The sequence below is a fragment of the Trematomus bernacchii genome, unplaced genomic scaffold, assembly GCF_902827165.1.
Source record: "Trematomus bernacchii unplaced genomic scaffold, fTreBer1.1, whole genome shotgun sequence".
NCBI classification, from domain to species: Eukaryota; Metazoa; Chordata; class Actinopteri; order Perciformes; family Nototheniidae; genus Trematomus; species Trematomus bernacchii.
Genome location: NW_022987720.1, coordinates 15,675,979 through 15,695,231, shown reverse-complemented (window position 1 = coordinate 15,695,231; position 19,253 = coordinate 15,675,979). Strand labels below are relative to the sequence as shown.

Sequence of the window (19,253 nt, the reverse complement as noted above, 5' to 3'; positions counted from 1 at the left end):
TTGGTTGTTTGCTACAGAAACGCGGTCACAAATTCAAATGTCTTTTTACAGAACGAGATGTGAGCTTGGAACCCAAATGAAGGTTTTTACACAACCCATGAAGCGTGCTGTCGAGAATATACCTATTACTGCTCGAGCACAGAGGTAAATTCACGACCTTATTCCTGGCAGACAATGCCCGAAGGCTAGCTGTTATTCCCACAGTGGAAATGTGTCAGCTTTTAATGGGATTGTCAATAGAAATGCCTTTCCCAGAGGATCTGAGAGAGATTGACATTGTTATTCTGACTGTTACACTCCAAACAGCTGGGTCTCACACATTAACAGACCGATCTTATCACAGTTCCAGTGTGTGTGTATACAGACATGCACACACACTAAATCTCTAACCTTTCTTCTTTACTCCCTCTCTTCTGCTTCCCTAACTATAACAATTTGCCTGCTATGTAATGACAGGCAACTAAAGCCAGACATACATTATCTTGTGACTACATAAATGGGGAAAAAGGGACACATGAATAACTTCCATCATTAACCTCACTGTCCATCCAATTTCCTTGCTAATTCTCTATATCTGTAACTCAAGTTAAAACACAGTCTGGTGTTATTATTTGTTGACAGGGGCTGCTGTTTAAAGTGGCTTGCCATATATAATTCATGAACGCTCCTTTTCTTTTCTGACCATCAGCATTTTCGCTTGTTGTAATGTTCCTACATGTCAGGGCAGGCAGACATGGGGGAACTGCCAGCTGGGCTGCAGACAGAGCGAGCGAGTGAGATACACACTCCTCCCAACAACCCACAGCCACCTAGAACTGCAGTACAGCCTCACATTCGTACACACTCTCCCATTACCCAGTCCTCACAGCATGGCATCCACCAATTACATACTCAGACCCAAATTCTGCAGTAGAGAAGGTTCAAGGAAGAATCCTCAAAGGAGCTAAATAAATAGAAGCAAAGTCTGTGCCGCACAGCACATAAAGACACTGAGGCTGCTTTGTCACTTACTGTATATTATTATTTTAGTATGATTATTGTAAACAAGGGTTTGGCATATTTAAAGCCAATGCAGTAGCATTTCATTGGTTTGGCTTCTTGATAGCTTATCTACCTGTAGGAGGCTTTTCTGCATGTGTTAAATGCACTTATTGTAAGTCACTTTGGATAAAAACCTCAGCTAAATGAAATGTAATAAAATGTGAAAACAAAGGAGACCACAGAATGAATCTGGAGGTGCTTACTTCCCAAACAAAAACTAATTTGCTCAAACTTAATGTCCCCTTGAGTTGGAGGCTTTGTTTACGTGTCTACTGAAGAGAACAAACACAGCAAAATATGTCTTCCAAAGAAGCACCCTCTCTCTGTTCTGTGCCATGAAGGAAATTCAGCAAACCAGTGTCTGTTTGCACCCTTCTTAGTGTTTGAAGAACTGAACACCCACTGCTATGATCAAAGTGGTGCAAAAACAGACGCAGCTACATTGACAGGAGACAGGCAAAACCGGCACTGTGGCACTCAGACAGTGCTGGATTCATCAAACAATATTATTCAGTTCGTATTTTTAAGGACTACATTTCCCAGACTGTGCCAGGCTATCACAAGCATACAAATAATGCAGAATTGATGTTGTTATTTCTTTATTTATCTATTGAATTAGCGCCATGCATAGGAATGTTGTTCAGTCATTTTACCTCTTTGGTCCAGACCTAAACTAAAGAAAAACATAACTGGCTTGCCATGGAATCTTTGAATAAAGTTGTACCTTGTTAGGTGATAATAAGACATGGAAAACAATTGTGTTTTGCAATGCTTCGATCAAAGCAGGAGGTTTTCCTGTTTTCCAGACAGCAAGTCGATTGGGCTCCCCACGGACACTGGTGCAGCATCTTCAGGCTAACCTGGTTGTGATGTAACCTCGATGTTTAGGTTTGAATATAATTGTCCATGTTAAAAGCCTACATGTTTCACACAAGAGGACATTGAAAGATCATTTAGCCTGTTTTGATGTAAGCTTGGTGACTTACTTGAAGGCGTAACGCAGGAGGAAGCTGATTTTGCCGCAGTTGTCGCCCCGGTTTGCCGTCCCCCAGGTCGCCCTTGGGCCTGTAGAGCTCCGGTTTGATCTGCCCAATGCTGGTTACCTGCTCCTTCTCCTCGCCATGGAAATCAGGGCTGGAGAGCTGGTGAGTCATGGGCTTAGGCCTAAACAGACACATAAGAGGATGAATATTAAGTGAAGAACACACACACACACACACACACACACACACACACACACACACACACACACACACACACACACACACACACACACACACACACACACACACACACACACACACACACCACACACACACACACACACACACACACACACACACACACACACACACACACACACACACACACACACACACACACACACACACACACACACACACACACACACACACACACACACACACACACACACACACACACACACACACACACACACACACACACACACACACACACTAAAAACGATGCTTTCAAATAGTATGATTCAGTAACTGGATAGGAGATGCATTTGAACCAACTAAAGTGAGTATAACAACTATCCGCATAGGCACACCTTTTTTACACATTCATAGAAGTGTTATAAAATCAAGTCTAGTTGTGTGATGATGGTTCTTCTGGAGTACAAACCAGAACACATGTATCAGTTAGAAATGGGGAATGTTCTACCAGAGTCCTTTCTGTTTTTGTAGAAATTATACCTGTAACTGTGCTTAGTAAATAACTGTTAATATCACCATCAGTTTTTAGAAAAAGACAGATGTTGTTCAAGATGAAACTGTATATGTTAGAAAGCCCTTTAAAAGCCTTCATTAGAAGGAAGCAATATAGTCTTTTTCAGTATGCTCACAAATCAGCTTTTAAGCAGGTACTGTTTTCCTTTTCTTGATTTTGAATAATTTGTTTTTTAATTGATTTTAGGAGTTTCCTTTGAGCAACAACTACTGTTACAAATGCACAATATGCACACACTCTTTTAAGGTGCAATGTGTGAGGGATAGACAGAGTTTTTAGTTTACAATAGGCTTATATTAACAGAATGTGAAGAACTAACAGTTTTGACACAATTGCAAGACTGTGTAAGGTGTTGCAGAGATAACACAATTAGTATGCTTATCAGCTAGCCCTGGACGTCCTGTCTTAGAATACCACTTGTACCTAAGGGGGTAATAGTGAGTCACGGTAAAGTCTAGTCTGTCCTCAGTCCAAAAAGAGAGAAAAGAACGATTAGAGCTGCTGAGTCAATCAGGTTGAAGGTAAAGCCCCCGGTTAAATTACGCAAAGATGGCTCATACTCTTGGCAAATGACCTTTATCACAATCCTAACGACCTGCTCTTGGCAAGAAACCACAATTTATGTTCAAGATAATAAGTGATATCAAAAGAAGCGACACAAGGGTAAACATTAGCATGGCTCTCCTACGTTGGACAGCTCCTGGCAAGTGAAGAGATGAGGTGTGTTTCATTTAGACTGGTAAGTAACATCCAATGTTGCCTCATAGATAAATATATCTTTTGTGCAACTAATGACAAACCAAACCGTACCAGAATAAACATTACTAAAGACATTGATGTTTGTTTTTGATGTGGTATGGTCTCTCTATGGCTACTACTGGGCAAACTATGCTATACATTATATGCCTCACAAACATTGAGATTGTACGATGACACATTGCACCTTTTAACCCAAACACTCGGTACTGACCGGGAGGTGACCTGCTGCTGGGAATGGGCGTTCGGCAGGTCTTTATGGGGCTGGGCTCCAACCTCTGAGTTAGGGACGTCTGGAGACGTCTGACTCAGCTTCAGAGTTCCTGCAGAGTGAGAAATGGACAAACATGACTCGATGACTCACTTGTCTCTTTTATTAGTGCCTTAGTCATTACAGTGGCTTAGAGCAATGTCTCTTTTTCGAATGCAGGGTCGGCATCATCGATCGCATTGATTGTCTTACATTGATTTAACTGAGAGTTTTTTAACGGCAGACAGAAGAGAAAGAATTAACAGACGTTAACGACAGCAGAACATGATCCAGCATCAAAAGGCATAATAAACAGATATGAAAGAAGGCACATCTAAGTACCATTTTGGCATCCAGAAAACATTTGACGATTACTGATTAATGATACTGATGAATCAGTCTGTGAAAATTGCCCCGCCATTATACCGTTTTTGGGAAGGATCTCCTAAAGCTACGTTAATCAGTATCTTTATGTGTAATCGTGTTAAGCCTGCAACTAATGCTTATTTGAATTTCAAACGTTTGTCTACAAAACATCAGGAGAAAGTGAGCAACACCAGTTCATGCAAATTAAATAATGAATTTGATTATAAAAAATGTAATCAAATAATTATCTGTCAATCAAGTAATTGATTAACAGACTACTTGTTGCAGCTCAACAGAAGAACACATCAAAAATCTATGTGAGATGTGAAAGGGTTGCTGGTAGTAAAGGAAAAACACATCATTATTAGCCAACTCGTAAGCTCCAGCGAGTTTCACTGCACACATGAACTTTGAGTTCAGCGGTGTCAGGCAGCGGTTTTTTTGCAACAAGCTCTGATAAAACTAGCTAGGAAAGAAAGTTGAACATACAGTACAGCAGCTAAAGAGGGATTTGTTCTCAGCGGTTGAATAGAACAAAACAGAGTTAAAGGAAAGTGAATAAATGAGTTCACCAGCATCACGAATCTAATGGCGTGTTAGCCTTAAAGCTGATTAGATCGCTCTGCACATTTCTTTGTTTAATAAACAAAAAAAACCTTTAATGAAAATGTGTTTCATATAAGTGAAACTTCTCCTTAAAGCCACAGTCTACCTCTTTCTTAATGAGTTTCTTTTATAACCAAGTATTTGTAATAACAGACTAGGCAAGTAACATGAAAAAGTAATATTCCTTAAATGTAGCACTACTATGAGAACAGCCATTTATTTATACAAAAATGGCCGTTCATCACCCAGTTAAATTAGTTTCACTGTATGCAGGTACATTTATTAAATTCAGTAACCTGAGAGTATATTAAAATAAAAAGTTATTGAGCGTGGAATTACATTACTCAGTCTGACTGGGATTAAGAGTCTCTCCCTCTCACCTGCATTGTTGGGGTAGGAATCCATGTCCAGATAGGACGGCTCCTGGGTCTCCTGTGGCCCCCCCACCACACCACCGACCTCCCCCCTCTCCACTCCCACCAGGTCAGAGAAATGGGGGTGGTGCTGACCCTGCTGGCCCAGGGAGGGGTAGAGTGAGGAGGAGGAGTGACCCTCCTTCCTCTGCAGCAGGGGGGGGTAAGAGTGAGGAGCCCCCGGGGCCTCCAAGGCTCCCGACACCTGCACTTCCGGGCAGCAGCCCCGACGTCAGGCTCAGGCCTCCGCCCTCCTTGTCCCTCCATGGCAGCCAGCAGAGCTTCCAGGAGACGAAGAGCGAGACGGAGAGGAGGACGATGCCACAGAATGTCACGATGACCGACAGCAGGCTGACAGAGATCTCTACAGAGGACCAGAGGAAGATATAAGGGGACATTAGAGGAACAAAGGGAGATACAGAAGGAAGCCATAACTTCATTATTAAAGTGTGTATTTACACAAAAAGAAAAAAGAACATTTCAAAAAAGTGTGGGAAAAATGTAGTCGACTGTAGACTGTAGGCTACTTAGGCACAGCAGTGCTGTAAGTCATAGTCATAGCATTGCTAATCCAGTGTTTGTCATTATACAGCATCTGCAATCGGTTCGGCCCCCTGACTCCAGCCAAACTTAAAATGAACTAAAAGTAAGATTGTACTGCGGAACAGATTTTCTAATCAATGTTAGCTACCTTTGCCAGTCAGCCCAGCTGATTGGACAGGAATTGGCTGTGGAGAAGGAACGTTCACGAAGGAACTGAATCAAACAGTCAACTCTTATTACATGCATATTTATAAATAGTATTTTTTTGGTTTTAACAGAACCAATAATCGAACTAATCTACACTGGTAAAGGTGGCGTAGAGGTACGGTGGTGTTCAAATACAGGAAATGTTTTTTTGAGTTATAATCTTTTTCCAAGTACTGTATGTGTCCCAATTTTAAAAGATAATTGGGAGCCAGTGGTGCTAAATGAAAAGCAAGGGGATCACTAAAGTTACATCCTGAGAGGGGCATGAATGTCAACCCATTTAATAGTTGTTGAGAAATGTAAACCACAAATGTGAACCTAATGGTCCTGCTGAGGAAAAATCAGGGGATCAATTAAGTCCGTAGGATTCATGGAATAGGTTTAATAAATGTCTGTAAAAACCTTCATCACAATCAATCCAACAATTATATAAATGTTTCACTCTGGACCAAATTGGTGGACTTGCAGACAATCATACATTACCATCCATAGATTCATGCTGCTAGCATGACACATACACAGTAAGCCACGGCGTGATCAACAACACATACGCTGCCTTCACACATCATCAGCATCATGACAAGGTCTCAAAAATCACAAATCACGAAGCCAGAGAAGGAACCCGCTGTAGGCGTAAATTGATGCAAACATCCCCTGAAGCTCATATCCAACGTTTGAATCCAGAGCTTTAAATGGGGGCAAACGTTGGCGGAGTGGATATTCTTAGGGGAGGAGAGGAGAATAGACGGATGTGGGAGAACGGGGGCAAACAATTACAAAAAAAAGTAGCAACACCAACAATGATATCTCTCTGCGATGTCATCATGCATTTCCACATGGTGATGAGCTCTTTAATCTGTGACGGCTCAAGGACTGTGTTGGAGGGGTAAATAGGATCGGGGTTGGGGGTGTGGGGGGAGGATGAATATGGGGCAGTAGAAGATGTGTGTGTTGCGAAGGGTGGAGTATGACTCATCCGAATGAAAAAGTGTACAGAATAAAAAGAAAACCGCAGTTTCAGCACAAGACAGCCGGACAGTTCCAGCAACAGCCTCTGTTAAAGAGAGCAGAAATGAAAGTCCACATCAGCCCCAGAGCTCGGGAACTTAGTTCTGCTCATGCTTTTGAAGTTCACAACTGTACATGTCGGAGCCTATGATACGTACATTCATAAACTCATACATTTGTAAATACCCTATAAATATGGTTTCAATATTTATAAATACATAGACTAAATATACAATGAATATTTATAATTATGCTGAGCCATTTGAAGTCTTTTTATAAATAGCATGATTTGCGTCTGATGACTGTCTTGATAAAAGGACCAATCAGAGCCCACAATGAACTGTAGGCCCAGAGCCCTTAACATGAATATGTATAGGTTGTAAGTCGACCAAGAGACTCATTACGAAACAGTGTGCAGATTTCGCTAACAGTAAGCTTCCCCACCTTGCAGTTTACCTAGAATATTTGCCTCTTGCCATCTTGGGCTCCGTCAAGATCAGGATCAAGATCACTAACAATCCTTCCTGTCTGCCGGCAGATGAATCATAACCTCATGCTGAACAATATTGTCTGACCGCAGAGGAAAATCTTTCCTGAACCACCGACCAGATACTTTTCTTTAACCCCTTTTTCTTAAATGTAATTCAATTCAGAATGTCTTAAATGGCATAATAAAGACAATAAGTGTTACATCATACAAAAGAAAATGACATCTGTAACAGGCTGACAAGACTGAGTGGAAACAAGACAACAGCAGCCCATCCTCCAGCCCTGGGGTACATCTTCTGGAATTTTGGTTCGCCTTCTGTCTCCACCAACCCTGCCTCTCTTTCTCTTCCACTCTCGCCTCTTTATAATCCCCTCAGAAAACCCTTATTCCTCGCTGTCATTCCTTTTCCCATGGCGTCTGCTTCTGCACGCCTCGACTTTATTCCTCTACTCAGCGGCTGTCTCTTTGTTCGTCATTCCTATACCTCCTCTTTGCCTCTCCTTCCTCGCTCAGTCTTTGGTGAATTATTCATCAGTCTGTGTATGTCATTAATCAGCACTTGTTCAAAAGATATGATTGGGGGGCTGCGAAGGTGGGGGATGGGCGAGGGGACATTGATCTGTCGCGGTGGTGAACAAGACGGGTTGGGAAGTGAGGAGCAAGGGATTGAGAGAAGGGGTAAAAAGGGACAAATAAAAGCCGGGCAAGAGAGAATGTGAGGATGGATATAAGGAGACGGGTAAAGGGAGGATGCGGAGGAGAGGAAAAGAGGGCAAAGGAAGGTAGGAGGAGGTAGGAACATATCAAAAGGATAGTAATGATTAAGGGGAATGGGGTGAAAAATGATCGCAACCACAGAATGGCCGGCAGGGCCAGTAGAGGCTGGGAGAGGGGGTGAAAACAGATTGTTGCACATGCTGAAACGGACATATAAGCTGACTGGGTTTATTCCCTCCTTTTTGTTTCCTCCGAGGAGGAGGAGGAGGAGGAGGAGGAGGAGGAGGAGGAGGGGGGTGAAGAAGGGAGGAGGGCTGATAAAGTCGATGCAACTACCACGTGAAAGGGATGAAACCAAAGAGGCAATGGTAGAGAGAAGAGAGAGAGTCCAGGAAAAGAGCGATAGAGGAAAACAACCTGACAAAGATTTAGAGCAAAACCTAAAAAGGGGAGGGGTTTGAGGATAAGAAAGGTTAATGTATTGATCTGGAGGGGGAAAAACAAAGAGAGGAGGCAGAGGAGTAGGTTGTGTGTGGTTGGCAGATCAGGGATGCGCTGATAAGACACGGCTGTGATCAAACGTGCGAGGGGACTATCGGGGGCCAAACCGCGCTCCTCCATTTGTCTCTCTTTAGGGCGGTCGCTGTACCTTCACAAGCCCTGATCTTGCCAAAGATCCATCGCTTATCCACAAAGCATAAAAAGAGAGTGAGCGGGCGGGTAGGTGGGTGGTTAAGAGGCCTCTGAAGTGCACTGTGAAGAGGGACTGAGATTCCCTGTCAATCAGTGACTGATGCAAGCCCACTGGGAGTCGTACATTGCTCTACATCAAACACATTTCTGCTGCTTACACAAGCCATTCGCTGACAGCTTTCGGCGCTGCCGTCCTCGGAGGGTTCGGAGACTTCCGTCAGCAAACACCGAAAAATCACAGCTGGTAGGCGAGGGGGCCAACGCCTTAAACCATGCTGTGACATTTCTTCACAGAGCCATCCAAATCTCCAGAGGCAACATGCAGCCAATCCAGGCTAATCTACACTGAGCCACAGATATCCATGCTAATCTGCATAACAGCATATTGCACTTCCAAATGCTTCAATTAGAACCCTCACACAATACTCTACACACAATACTCTACACACAATACTCTACACACAATACTCTACACACAATACTCTACACACAATACTCTACACACAATACTCTACACACAATACTCTACACACAATACTCTACACACAGTTCGGTCAAATTGAAACATTGAAGAAGAAGAAGAGATAAATATATATGTATTGTAATCCAGTTTTAAGATAACAATCACAGAATTCTACCGAGACTCTTTTGGGGCTCATAAAAGAAATGCGATGGACTTGTACTGAAGCCATTTCAATCTAGCAGATCAATAATTCATGGGTTGTTGTTTTGAGTGCGCACTACCTCGAACAATCCCTAAACATGAACACTTGTCTTAACATTTGCCTTATCATACCTTAAAGTTTAACATATGTCATGCTGTACTTCAACTATTCAGACAATACTAGAATGTTTCTGCTTAAGACTGTCAAAGAGGATATTTGCATACACTATGTAAATCATACCATTTTTATGACAGAACAGGCAATACCATTATTTAAAGTATCAAGAAGTTTATGTTTTATTTTTATCAAGATGTAAAAGCCACTTTCAGACCACAATGGGATACTAATCATCTTCAGTCGAGCTCATATTAGGAGAGTTCATTTTGAGTTGGTGATAAGTTCCTCAAAGCAATCCACAAAATATTTTCAGTATCAAAGACTCGGCCCCTGTAGGTTTGGAAGTTTTCTTTTAGATTAGTGTTTCCTCCTTCACAGCGTACAGCAGCTGTGGTCTGTTTGGATGAGGGATGGGCATTTCAAGCAATATTTAATACTATTCAATAATCACTACACACCTGTGCTGATACCGACCTGTGGTATTAACGTAAGTCACACAAACTTTTTGTATAATTACATTTTGTAATTAAAAAACTATTCAAAAGTCATGACCTACACTAGATTGAACATCTAAGCTAAATGTACTTCTTTTGAATGGTGGAAAACATTGATGATCTGGGCAGATGGGCAGAATGTTTTCCACTGAAAAATCTTGAATCAACATGAATCAAGCTGCCTATAGCCTCTCTGTTCTGTTAAGGAAACTACCAACTTGTACAAGCCAACTTTCAAATGTACAGGGGTGAGCCTTTGAAACAGCAAGAGTACCTTTTGGGCAAAGAACATCTCACTGTGTGGCATGGTTCTAGGTATGGCAATGTTGGTCTCTCTATTAAATGGATTCCCATGAATTTCTTAAAGACAATATTGCCTTCCTCAGGACAAACTGTAGTCACTTTGGTCGTTCCCCTGACTTTCCATCTAGCAACATCAGCAGGTCAAAATCTAAATGTTTGCAATGATATGGCTTATTATTAAATATATGCAGAGCTTATGACAACCCCATCAGCCCCAGCTGTAGTTTGAATGAACTGCTAGTAACGAAATGTTAGCATTGAAGCATTGTCATTGTGAGCATGTTAGCATGACGTTAGCATCTAGCTCAAAGCTTTGCCTCAGAGTAAATCCTCTAAGATCTCGCAGGGGAGAAACGTATTATTGTTACAAACTGTTGAATCCTCTGAGAGCAAACTTTGTAAAAAAAAATGTAGGAGAGTCTCCAGGTGTGTGAGTTGAGTTACCTGTGTCCTGTCTGTTGCTACCTCTCAGCAGGTAGCTGAACTCCTGGCAGCGTTCACTTTGGCTGTAGCCTCTTGGGGAGTTGAAGCACAGTTCTTCCACCAGCACCAGCGCCTTCTTACACAGGTCTTCATCCCAGTCCCCCGACATCCTCCAATCCGCATTGCACTCTCACCAGCAGTCAGCCAATGACAGCGCAGCCCTCGCCGCCCTCACCTGTCGGACGGCGCTATGGTAAATTGAATGTTGGCCTGTCCACCTTCTGCAATATATGTCAACTGAGTGAGAGGAGGCAGAGGAAGCTGCCGGCAATAAAGAAAGGAACAAGGGGTTCTGCCAGTGGCCTTGGTCTGGGTCACGGAGTGCCCATGTATGACTCAGCGTCACCCACCCCTCTCTCTTTCCCTGGAAGAGAAAAAAGGGAGAGAAATTGGCAATGTGAGTGTAAGTACATCAAATCAAGCTTTTAGCAGATTAGTCACCTTTCCTATTAATCAAGAACTCTGATGCCAGAACCATCAGTGTGTGTCTGATGGATCATTGGTTCTGGTGCTACAAAATATCACACTAGCATACACTATGAAGAGTGAAAATAGATAACTGGCATCATGAAAGAAGTGTTTTCTCAGGTGCCGCTAAATGCTAAAGGCTAGCAAATGTGTTGATATCGTTAAAATCACATTAGGGTCAGGTTCCGTATTTGACCAAAAACACATTTAATTAAGCATTTACCATTTATATGGTTATAAGCCAAAATGCCGCTACCATCAACCACATGTCTCATTGATGGTAAAAAAAAATACAAGTAAAAAACAGTAAACAAGGAAGTCTGAGGGTGTCCTCACCAGGGTGCCATTTATGCAAGGGCACATTGCTTTTGAATTGTTTTGAGGGAAACACATTTTTTTATTTCTATCCTCCACTGGAAAGGGATGGCAGCAAAAGACTCCCGGGCAAATACAAATCACCATATGGTCTATGTATGGCCAGAAGTACTAGTTAGTTAATGAGCCTTAACCTACCCTTGAGGTGTGAACAAAGTATTTTGAAATGAATAAAAATACTCTGAAAGCTATGTGGAATTGCAGTTGTTGCTGATGTTGGTGTTGGTTCTTAGTGGGTTCGGCACTGCAAGCAACCTTTTTTCATTACATCTAATTTAATTCCAAGTTAATATCAGAAGTTTCACCTAATGTATGTTAAAATATACTATCAATAAATTAGCCCATGGAGTTTTGAATTAAAAGGTAGTACTTTTCACATTTACCTCGAGCTGGAGACTTCCAATAGCTCAAATGTTGTACCTTATAGTGTTCTAAATTCAAACTATTTTATTCTCAAAATGGATTAATAACTTTAAATAAAGCCAGATGCTTTCATACTTTCTCAACATGATTCATATTTCATTAGGAGTCTTAATGATCTCCTGGGGATTCTGTGATGATGTTTGTGTCCAAAACTGACCAATGGTCTTCATTGTGACCAGAGTATTTTATATATTATTTTGTGGAGTCCATAAAACAGAAATATGCTGAAGGAAATACCAACACTGTGAGAGAGAAGAGAACTAGTTTCCCTTTTTTTTAATTATCATTCAATATACTCAATTTATTGCCTTCCTCAGGCTTCACAAATAACTAAGAAACAATTCAAGTGAAAGCATTTTTATCAACTTAAATAATGTCAGAAAACCATGGTTTGTTTACCTTTATTGAACTTGACGGTTGAAGTTCTGGGCCATGTTGAATTTGCAGGACAGAGACACTCTACATCAATTGTCTTTGCAAATAGATTTGGCAGAGGAATAAGGAATTATGCCCGCAGTGCATGCATAACCTTTATCTTGTTATTTTCCTAACGTTTCCAAGACCAGAAAGGGAGCCCTGCGGACAAGTGGCTCTTTTTTCTTAACTTCCCATTAGGAACAGAGTGTAGTTCTTAGTCATCTGGATCCAACTGGGTCAGTGCAACACATCAGTTTTAGTGGTCCTGCCAGCACTCCAGCATTGATCTGCACCCACTGTCGGATTTGCGGAGACTCTTTTGAAGCTCTCCAGCATAACCTGAAAAACAATGAAAATCAATCTGTCAAATAAGTGAAGAGACACAACAAGAATAACAACAAAAAACACTAACATTTGGAGAATTTTTTTAATCTCCTTAAATATAAGATGGAGGTAAAATCTGATTCATTAAGTTTGACTGCCCTGTAGTTATGCTCCTTGTCTTTTCATCAAAGAAAAACAAGAGTTTTTTAGCATATTGTCTAATACATGTCTTAATAAAAGCAGGTCAATGCCTAAACTCCAGTTTCTCACAGTTTGTGAGTCTCAAGGGACTCTGACTGTGGAGAACGAATGCAAAGTTGTGTCTAATAATACATAGCCGTTGCAGGAACCCTGATATTGAAAATATCCTGCAAAAAATGTTGTACAAGCTGGAGTTTGGTTGGAAAATAAATCACTGGCAAAACAATGTTCATGGTGTGCTCACTTTTTCACCAATCTGTTTTGTCCTTGTAAAGCAGTTGCCCTATTTCTCAAGCAAGGTGCCTATAGTCGGACAGGGCAAGGACTATTGATCAGTTGATGTATGTTGTTCTGTGAAATGTCAGTGTCAGTCTTTGTACATTGAGTGGCACCTCCCTAGCAATGCGCTCCTTATATGTCCATATGTCCCAGACCCATCAATCAATCACTGCATTAGGCAAAGACATACTTCACTCTGAACAAGTCCCTATCCAAAGAATGCTTCCAATCTCTTTCGAGTTTTTCTCGCTCCTCTTGAAAACAGAAACACACTTTTCTTTTCTTGTTCGCCCTCTGTTCCTGTCTCTTTTGAGAAGCGGATTGTCACATTAGGGTAAACTGTCAGTTGAGAAGAGACTCAGATAATGCAGTCTATTTATCTGTCCACCGCAGCTCAGCCTATAGCAGTTGGAGAAGAAATTAGCTAATCAAGACGTAATCCAGACCTTACATCCTACATCAGCCCTCCTCGTGCCCCCCCCCCCCCCCCCCCCCCCCAACCACTTTCCCCATTAAAATAGTAAATCTGTGTGAGTGACTTTAAAACCCAGGATATCTCAATCTGAAGAATGGCTGTCTGGCACAAAACTGGCCGCTTCAAATGCCAATGACAGATTCAGGGGGAGGGAGAGGCAAAGATGTAATAGAGGAGACGGACAGACAGAAAGAAAGAATGATTGTGTAGCAAGACAGAGGAAGAGGTAGACGGAGAACGAGGGATATACGTCATTAAACTGGAGGCGAGACAGATGAAGAGGGTCGGAAAATAACTGGGGCAGAGAAAGTCAGAAAAAAAAAACAGGAAGCTGGCGGCAAGGGGTGACACAGCGTAATCAACGGGTAAGGGGGTGCAATTTACAACAAGCTAAATATTTACAAAGGCTCACAGATAAACATCAATTCAGAAACATGTTGACCAACAATTCGACTCAGATAGCAACATGCCCAGAGATGCACATCATTTCTTATTTAGTGTACAGACCAATACTAAACCTCCCACAGACACTACATTGACTGCTGTTGTGATGGGGATCAATACTATCAAGGAGCAAATACACCACAACGTAGACCAGATGACCAGTGAGGTCACCGTCCGAATGGGAAGAGGAGGCAGGACGGCATGAAGGTCACAGTCTAATCACACTACGGAGAAAGGAGAATGGGAACTGGGGGAGGTAATTGCCCAATCATGGGAGAGGGTTGCCAGTCAGATCAAGAGCTACATCTTGGAAAAAGGGCAACATAGAACAGAAAGAAAGACCAGTCAGCCATATAGCCTCAATAGATATAGACCAACATTCATATATGAGTCAGTAAGAAGCTGCAAGTTCAAACCTATACGTGTCCTTCAGTAAGACTCTGAGCCCCTTGATGGCCCATCCTGTTAATCACTAAGGATAAGAGCTCAGCTAAATGTCTCTTTTTTTTTAATGGCTAAGTCCAGCCGTTACATCCTCAATAGCTTAAAGGCAACGAAGCAGATGAGGCATTTATATTTGTAACCCCTTCTAATGAAGGGATCATGCATGTATTTGCACTGGCAGGAGTGAAGTCGCCATCAGGTGACCAGAGAGCTGAGTAAAAAGAATTGGAGTGAGGATTATCATCCAAAATGTAAATAAAAAAAGCACACATTCATTATTTCTGGGACATACACCAATACATATTTATTTAATATCGAATGCACTCACTCATTTTTTATATATATTGGATTTCTATTTTTTGGCTCCGTGCTAGTCAAACAAGAATTTCAGGGGTTTTCTCCTTTGCTCAGAAATTCCACCGAAAAAGCTACAAACAAACACAAATCCTCAAGCAGGGCAAATGTGAATATGATGAAACCCATGGGGCGGGTTTTCAGTAACAAGGATCATGTTAGCGAGTGCGACTGAAATCTGAAATCTGCGTGTGCAATCTGTCTCTGAGGGATGAATCACACACCTCAGCAGGGTTTGGGAATTACAGTGATAAGGCATTTGAAACGCTGCTGTCTGCTGAATAAGAAGTAGCAGACATTTGGAAGCTTACCACAAACCTGTGATCTATTGCAACCCCATATCCTCGTTTGAAATTCATTTTCTAGTGAAATTATATGTTAGTCTTTGAATTGAATACAATACATTAAATATGAGTCTGCTACCATTTTAGCTTCTCCAGTTCAGAGGCAACTAACCAATATCATTTGTTGCGGCAGCGGTAGTATTACCTTGAGGTCGTTCTGAATATAATTATAGAGTTCAGATAGCAATCAGGCAGTTTAAAGATACTGCCCTTATTCACTTAATAAAAGTCTCTTTTCAGTCTCACCTTTTCTCTCTAACTGAAATTACCATTTAATGCTGAAATTTACAAATGTTATGGGAAAAACTGAATACCTTCCTAATTGGAAAATGTAACTGAGAACAGTCAGACTCTTTTTTGTTTGAGAACATAATGCTTCTGTAGACAATGGAGACTAATCCATTGGATATACCTAAGAGGATATTTATTTGGATCTCAGCGAACCTGCTTTCAAGTCCTTCAATCTGCTGCTGCGCTCTTTCTTTTGTTTTCAACCGTATACCTGGAAGTCATGTTTTATTGGAATGCTCATTCTTGCAGATTCTTTTGTTTATTTTAAAGTCTGTAACATTGCTTAAGTGTTTAAGCTAATTTCACACTTCCAATGTCTGAGCTTGGCAGCATTTTTTGCATTAACAGTATATTTCCTTTAATAATTTGTCATTTACATTCGGTTTTACTTTACAGACATGGCCTGTGACCCTCACTGTTCCAGACTTTGATGCTGTCTGCTCTGCTGCAGCCTGCTGGGCCGTATCATGTTGTGTACCATCTCAAATCGATGTACTCATGTACCCTTAGATCATCCGCCATTCGTCAGGTCTATCACTGATTCATAGAGGTCATGACCTCTCTCCACCGACACTGGCATATCCTCTTTTTTGTTTTGCATCACTTCTTTTCGAGGCCAAAGCGATGACTGCTCGAGACAATGCTTTCAACGCTCCTCTCTGCTCATTCGGCCGTGATAGATTGATGCACAGGGGTAAACAGATAGGGATACTACAACACATCTTTTTGGTTACTCCAGTGGAGCGCTACTGTTTTGCGTCGGGACAGAGACAGCGGCGTATAAGGCCAAGATTGAGCGTGGGGATATTAATGTCTATTGACTAGAGGTAATAGCTTTGCCAAGTCTCTGCCTCGAGGTTGTTCCTATAATAGCTCCCACCCTTTCAGTAGTTCCTGAACACCCTTTCAGCAAACAAATAACATGAGGTGGGGGAAAGTGTCATGAATGTGTGCTTAAGACCATACATCTCTATAAACATGCAATGAAACACGCATTCACAACCAAGCATACACATTTTCCTTTTTATCTCTACCTATTTCCATACCATATTTACACATATCAAAGGGGTTGCTGTTCAGGCTCTCCAAGCTTTTCCACAACTTGGGGCTGCAAGTGTTTGTATAGTCTATAACATGAGAGAGCTAATAGAGAGCAAGTGGCCGGCCAGGAGCCTTCGGAAAATGGTGCTACCTTTCCTGTCTCTTGCTCAGCCAGTGTAGCTGCAGAGCAGGACCTATTTACAGACAGGGAGTGTAATCACATACACACTCATACACACTCACACCCACACACTGACACACACTGACACACACAGAACAGAAGGCTGCCCTTACTTCATTATTTATCCTAATGCTATGTATGTCAGAGTCTGTGTCTCCCAGGTTGAGGTTTCTTTTAATTATTTTGCATAAAGATGGTTCTCTGTGGTGTGAAGCCAGAGCAACTGTGTCTTTGATGGCTTGGGGAATGGGGTGTGGGTGGGGTGGAGGGGGAATTACGCACGTCTTACGCACGTTAACCTGTCTTCTGTGTGTTTTCTGCGTGCTCGTGCGCGCATCCCACTGTCTGTTCATCTTATATGTTAAAGCGTTTGCGCGGAAGAAAGTTAAATCATCAGCAGCAGTGGGGATAGCTGCCATTGATACAGTTTTGATATGAGCCTGTTATTTTAAGGCTATTCCAGCCTATATAGCCTGTATGGACTGCCTCCACACAACATGCATCCCACTATATGCTCGAAACACACACCTAGCCTACCAATGCAAGAATGCAATATGAAAGAGCCTGGGTGATGCACAAATAATATACATTAAATATTTATGGAAAACAGACACATGCTGCTAGATTTAGGGCATATTCAGCAGAGCCCAGTGCGGGATGCAGGATCAAAGGAGATGTGATGCAAATTACGCACACATCGCAATATCTCAGACCCGAATGCAAGCTGGTAACAGAATCAACGAAGGGAACATGTCCTACCTTGGCGTTGCAGAAACCACTGTATCCCTCTGTCCAATTTACTAGCTTCTCCGCTGTTTCAGTCAGATGCGACGCTTGTAAAGGGGCATTCCGCCCTCTTTTGCTCTGTCCACCCCCTCCTCTCGCTCACTCCCTCTCTTCTCTCGAAGACGCACCGAGCAATAAGCCCCGCAACTGGGATGGCAGACTGAGAGAAAGAAATGAACAGTATGTTATATCTTCCCTCCCCGCGCTTACCTCCCGTTTTCTGTGTTCTACCCTTATATTTTACCCCCTCCTTGTGTTTTTTCCTCCTCTCTGTTTCACTATCCCCTCCCTCTCACTCTCTCTCACTCGGTTCCTCGCTCCCTCGCCTTTTTTCCCTCCCTGTGCTCTGAATACTAATACTCTGTCTCTCCTCTCACTGCCTGTACAGCCCGGCCAGTGCTAACGACATACTGATGTATGTGGGGCGTGTAGAGAGAAAGCCAGAAAGGCAGAGATGGTGTTAGTGGAGGTGGGGGTGGGGGTGGGGGGAGTCCTGGAGGGTAATGGCTACTGGGTAAAAAAAAAAGCCTAGGATCTTGTTTGGTCTTATTATAGCTGTGATTAGATAATACCCCTGCAGATGCCCCTGGAGAGGTGGTGGTGGTGGTGGGTGGGTGGGTGGATCGGGGGGCCCATAAAATGCAACTTATTTTTATGGTAGCATCCCTGAGATGAGGGGATGGAAGAGGAGAGAGTGGAGGTAGGGGTGGAGGAGTGTGAGGAGGAGGTGTTGCTGGGATTTGAAGCGGCGGAGAGCAGAGATGGAAGGGAGGGCCAATGTTCGGCTCTGAGCCAAAAAAAGGACATGGCTCCTATAGCCTGTTTGTACATGTACATGTGCAGGTGTGTGACTGTGTGTGACTGTGTGTGACTGTGTGTGTGTGTGTGTGTGTGTGTGTGTGTGTGTGTGTGTGTGTGTGTGTGTGTGTGTGTGTGTGTGTGTGCACCATGGAAACCTCAGCAAAAAACGAGAAGAGCAGATGAGCGATGCAGAGGCCATGATCTAGTTAGAATGAGATACAGCCTTATTGGAGTCGTGATTAGATTATGATATTCCGGCAGGCGTCATATAAACAGAGAAGGGACACATAAAAAACTTTCTGTGTTTTATGAAAACATCATTGGCAGGATAATGAGGACTCCACGGTGGATCTGGAATAGGTAAGTAGCTGTTTTTTAAAGGGTGCCCTCTGGGGTGCTTGACTTATTCCCAGAGGGGAGTCACCAAACAAAAATCTGGAAATTGTAATTGAAAAGATATACATTTTGTAATTAAACTGAGAATGTAATGTCGTTTTGACATCCAGATGTCCAATTATGCATCAAATCAACAAACATTTCTTCAAATCTATTATCTAATTAGCTCAGGACCATGCTTACAGGGCAGTGAGCACAAAAAACAACACACAATAAAACAAAAAACAAACACAACAAATGTTACTTACAAGGATATTTGTGAAAAGAGCAGAAGGTCTGGGTTTAATCCTTTAGATTGATGA

At 42.2% G+C, this 19,253-nt stretch overlaps 1 protein-coding gene across 1 annotated transcript in view; it reads right to left on the bottom strand.

Annotated features, from left to right (window-relative positions):
* syt3 (synaptotagmin III) overlaps positions 1–18,099 on the bottom strand; it is a 32,547-nt gene extending 14,448 nt beyond the window's left edge. Inside the window, 8 exon segments of the mRNA XM_034144174.1 lie at positions 2,028–2,077; positions 2,079–2,205; positions 3,767–3,875; positions 5,155–5,353; positions 5,355–5,551; positions 10,869–11,271; positions 12,573–12,929; positions 17,728–18,099. Coding sequence (XP_034000065.1) covers positions 2,028–2,077; positions 2,079–2,205; positions 3,767–3,875; positions 5,155–5,353; positions 5,355–5,551; positions 10,869–11,016 — 830 coding nt within the window. The 5' untranslated portion in view covers positions 11,017–11,271; positions 12,573–12,929; positions 17,728–18,099.
* Between the last annotated feature and the right edge of the window lie 1,154 nt (positions 18,100–19,253).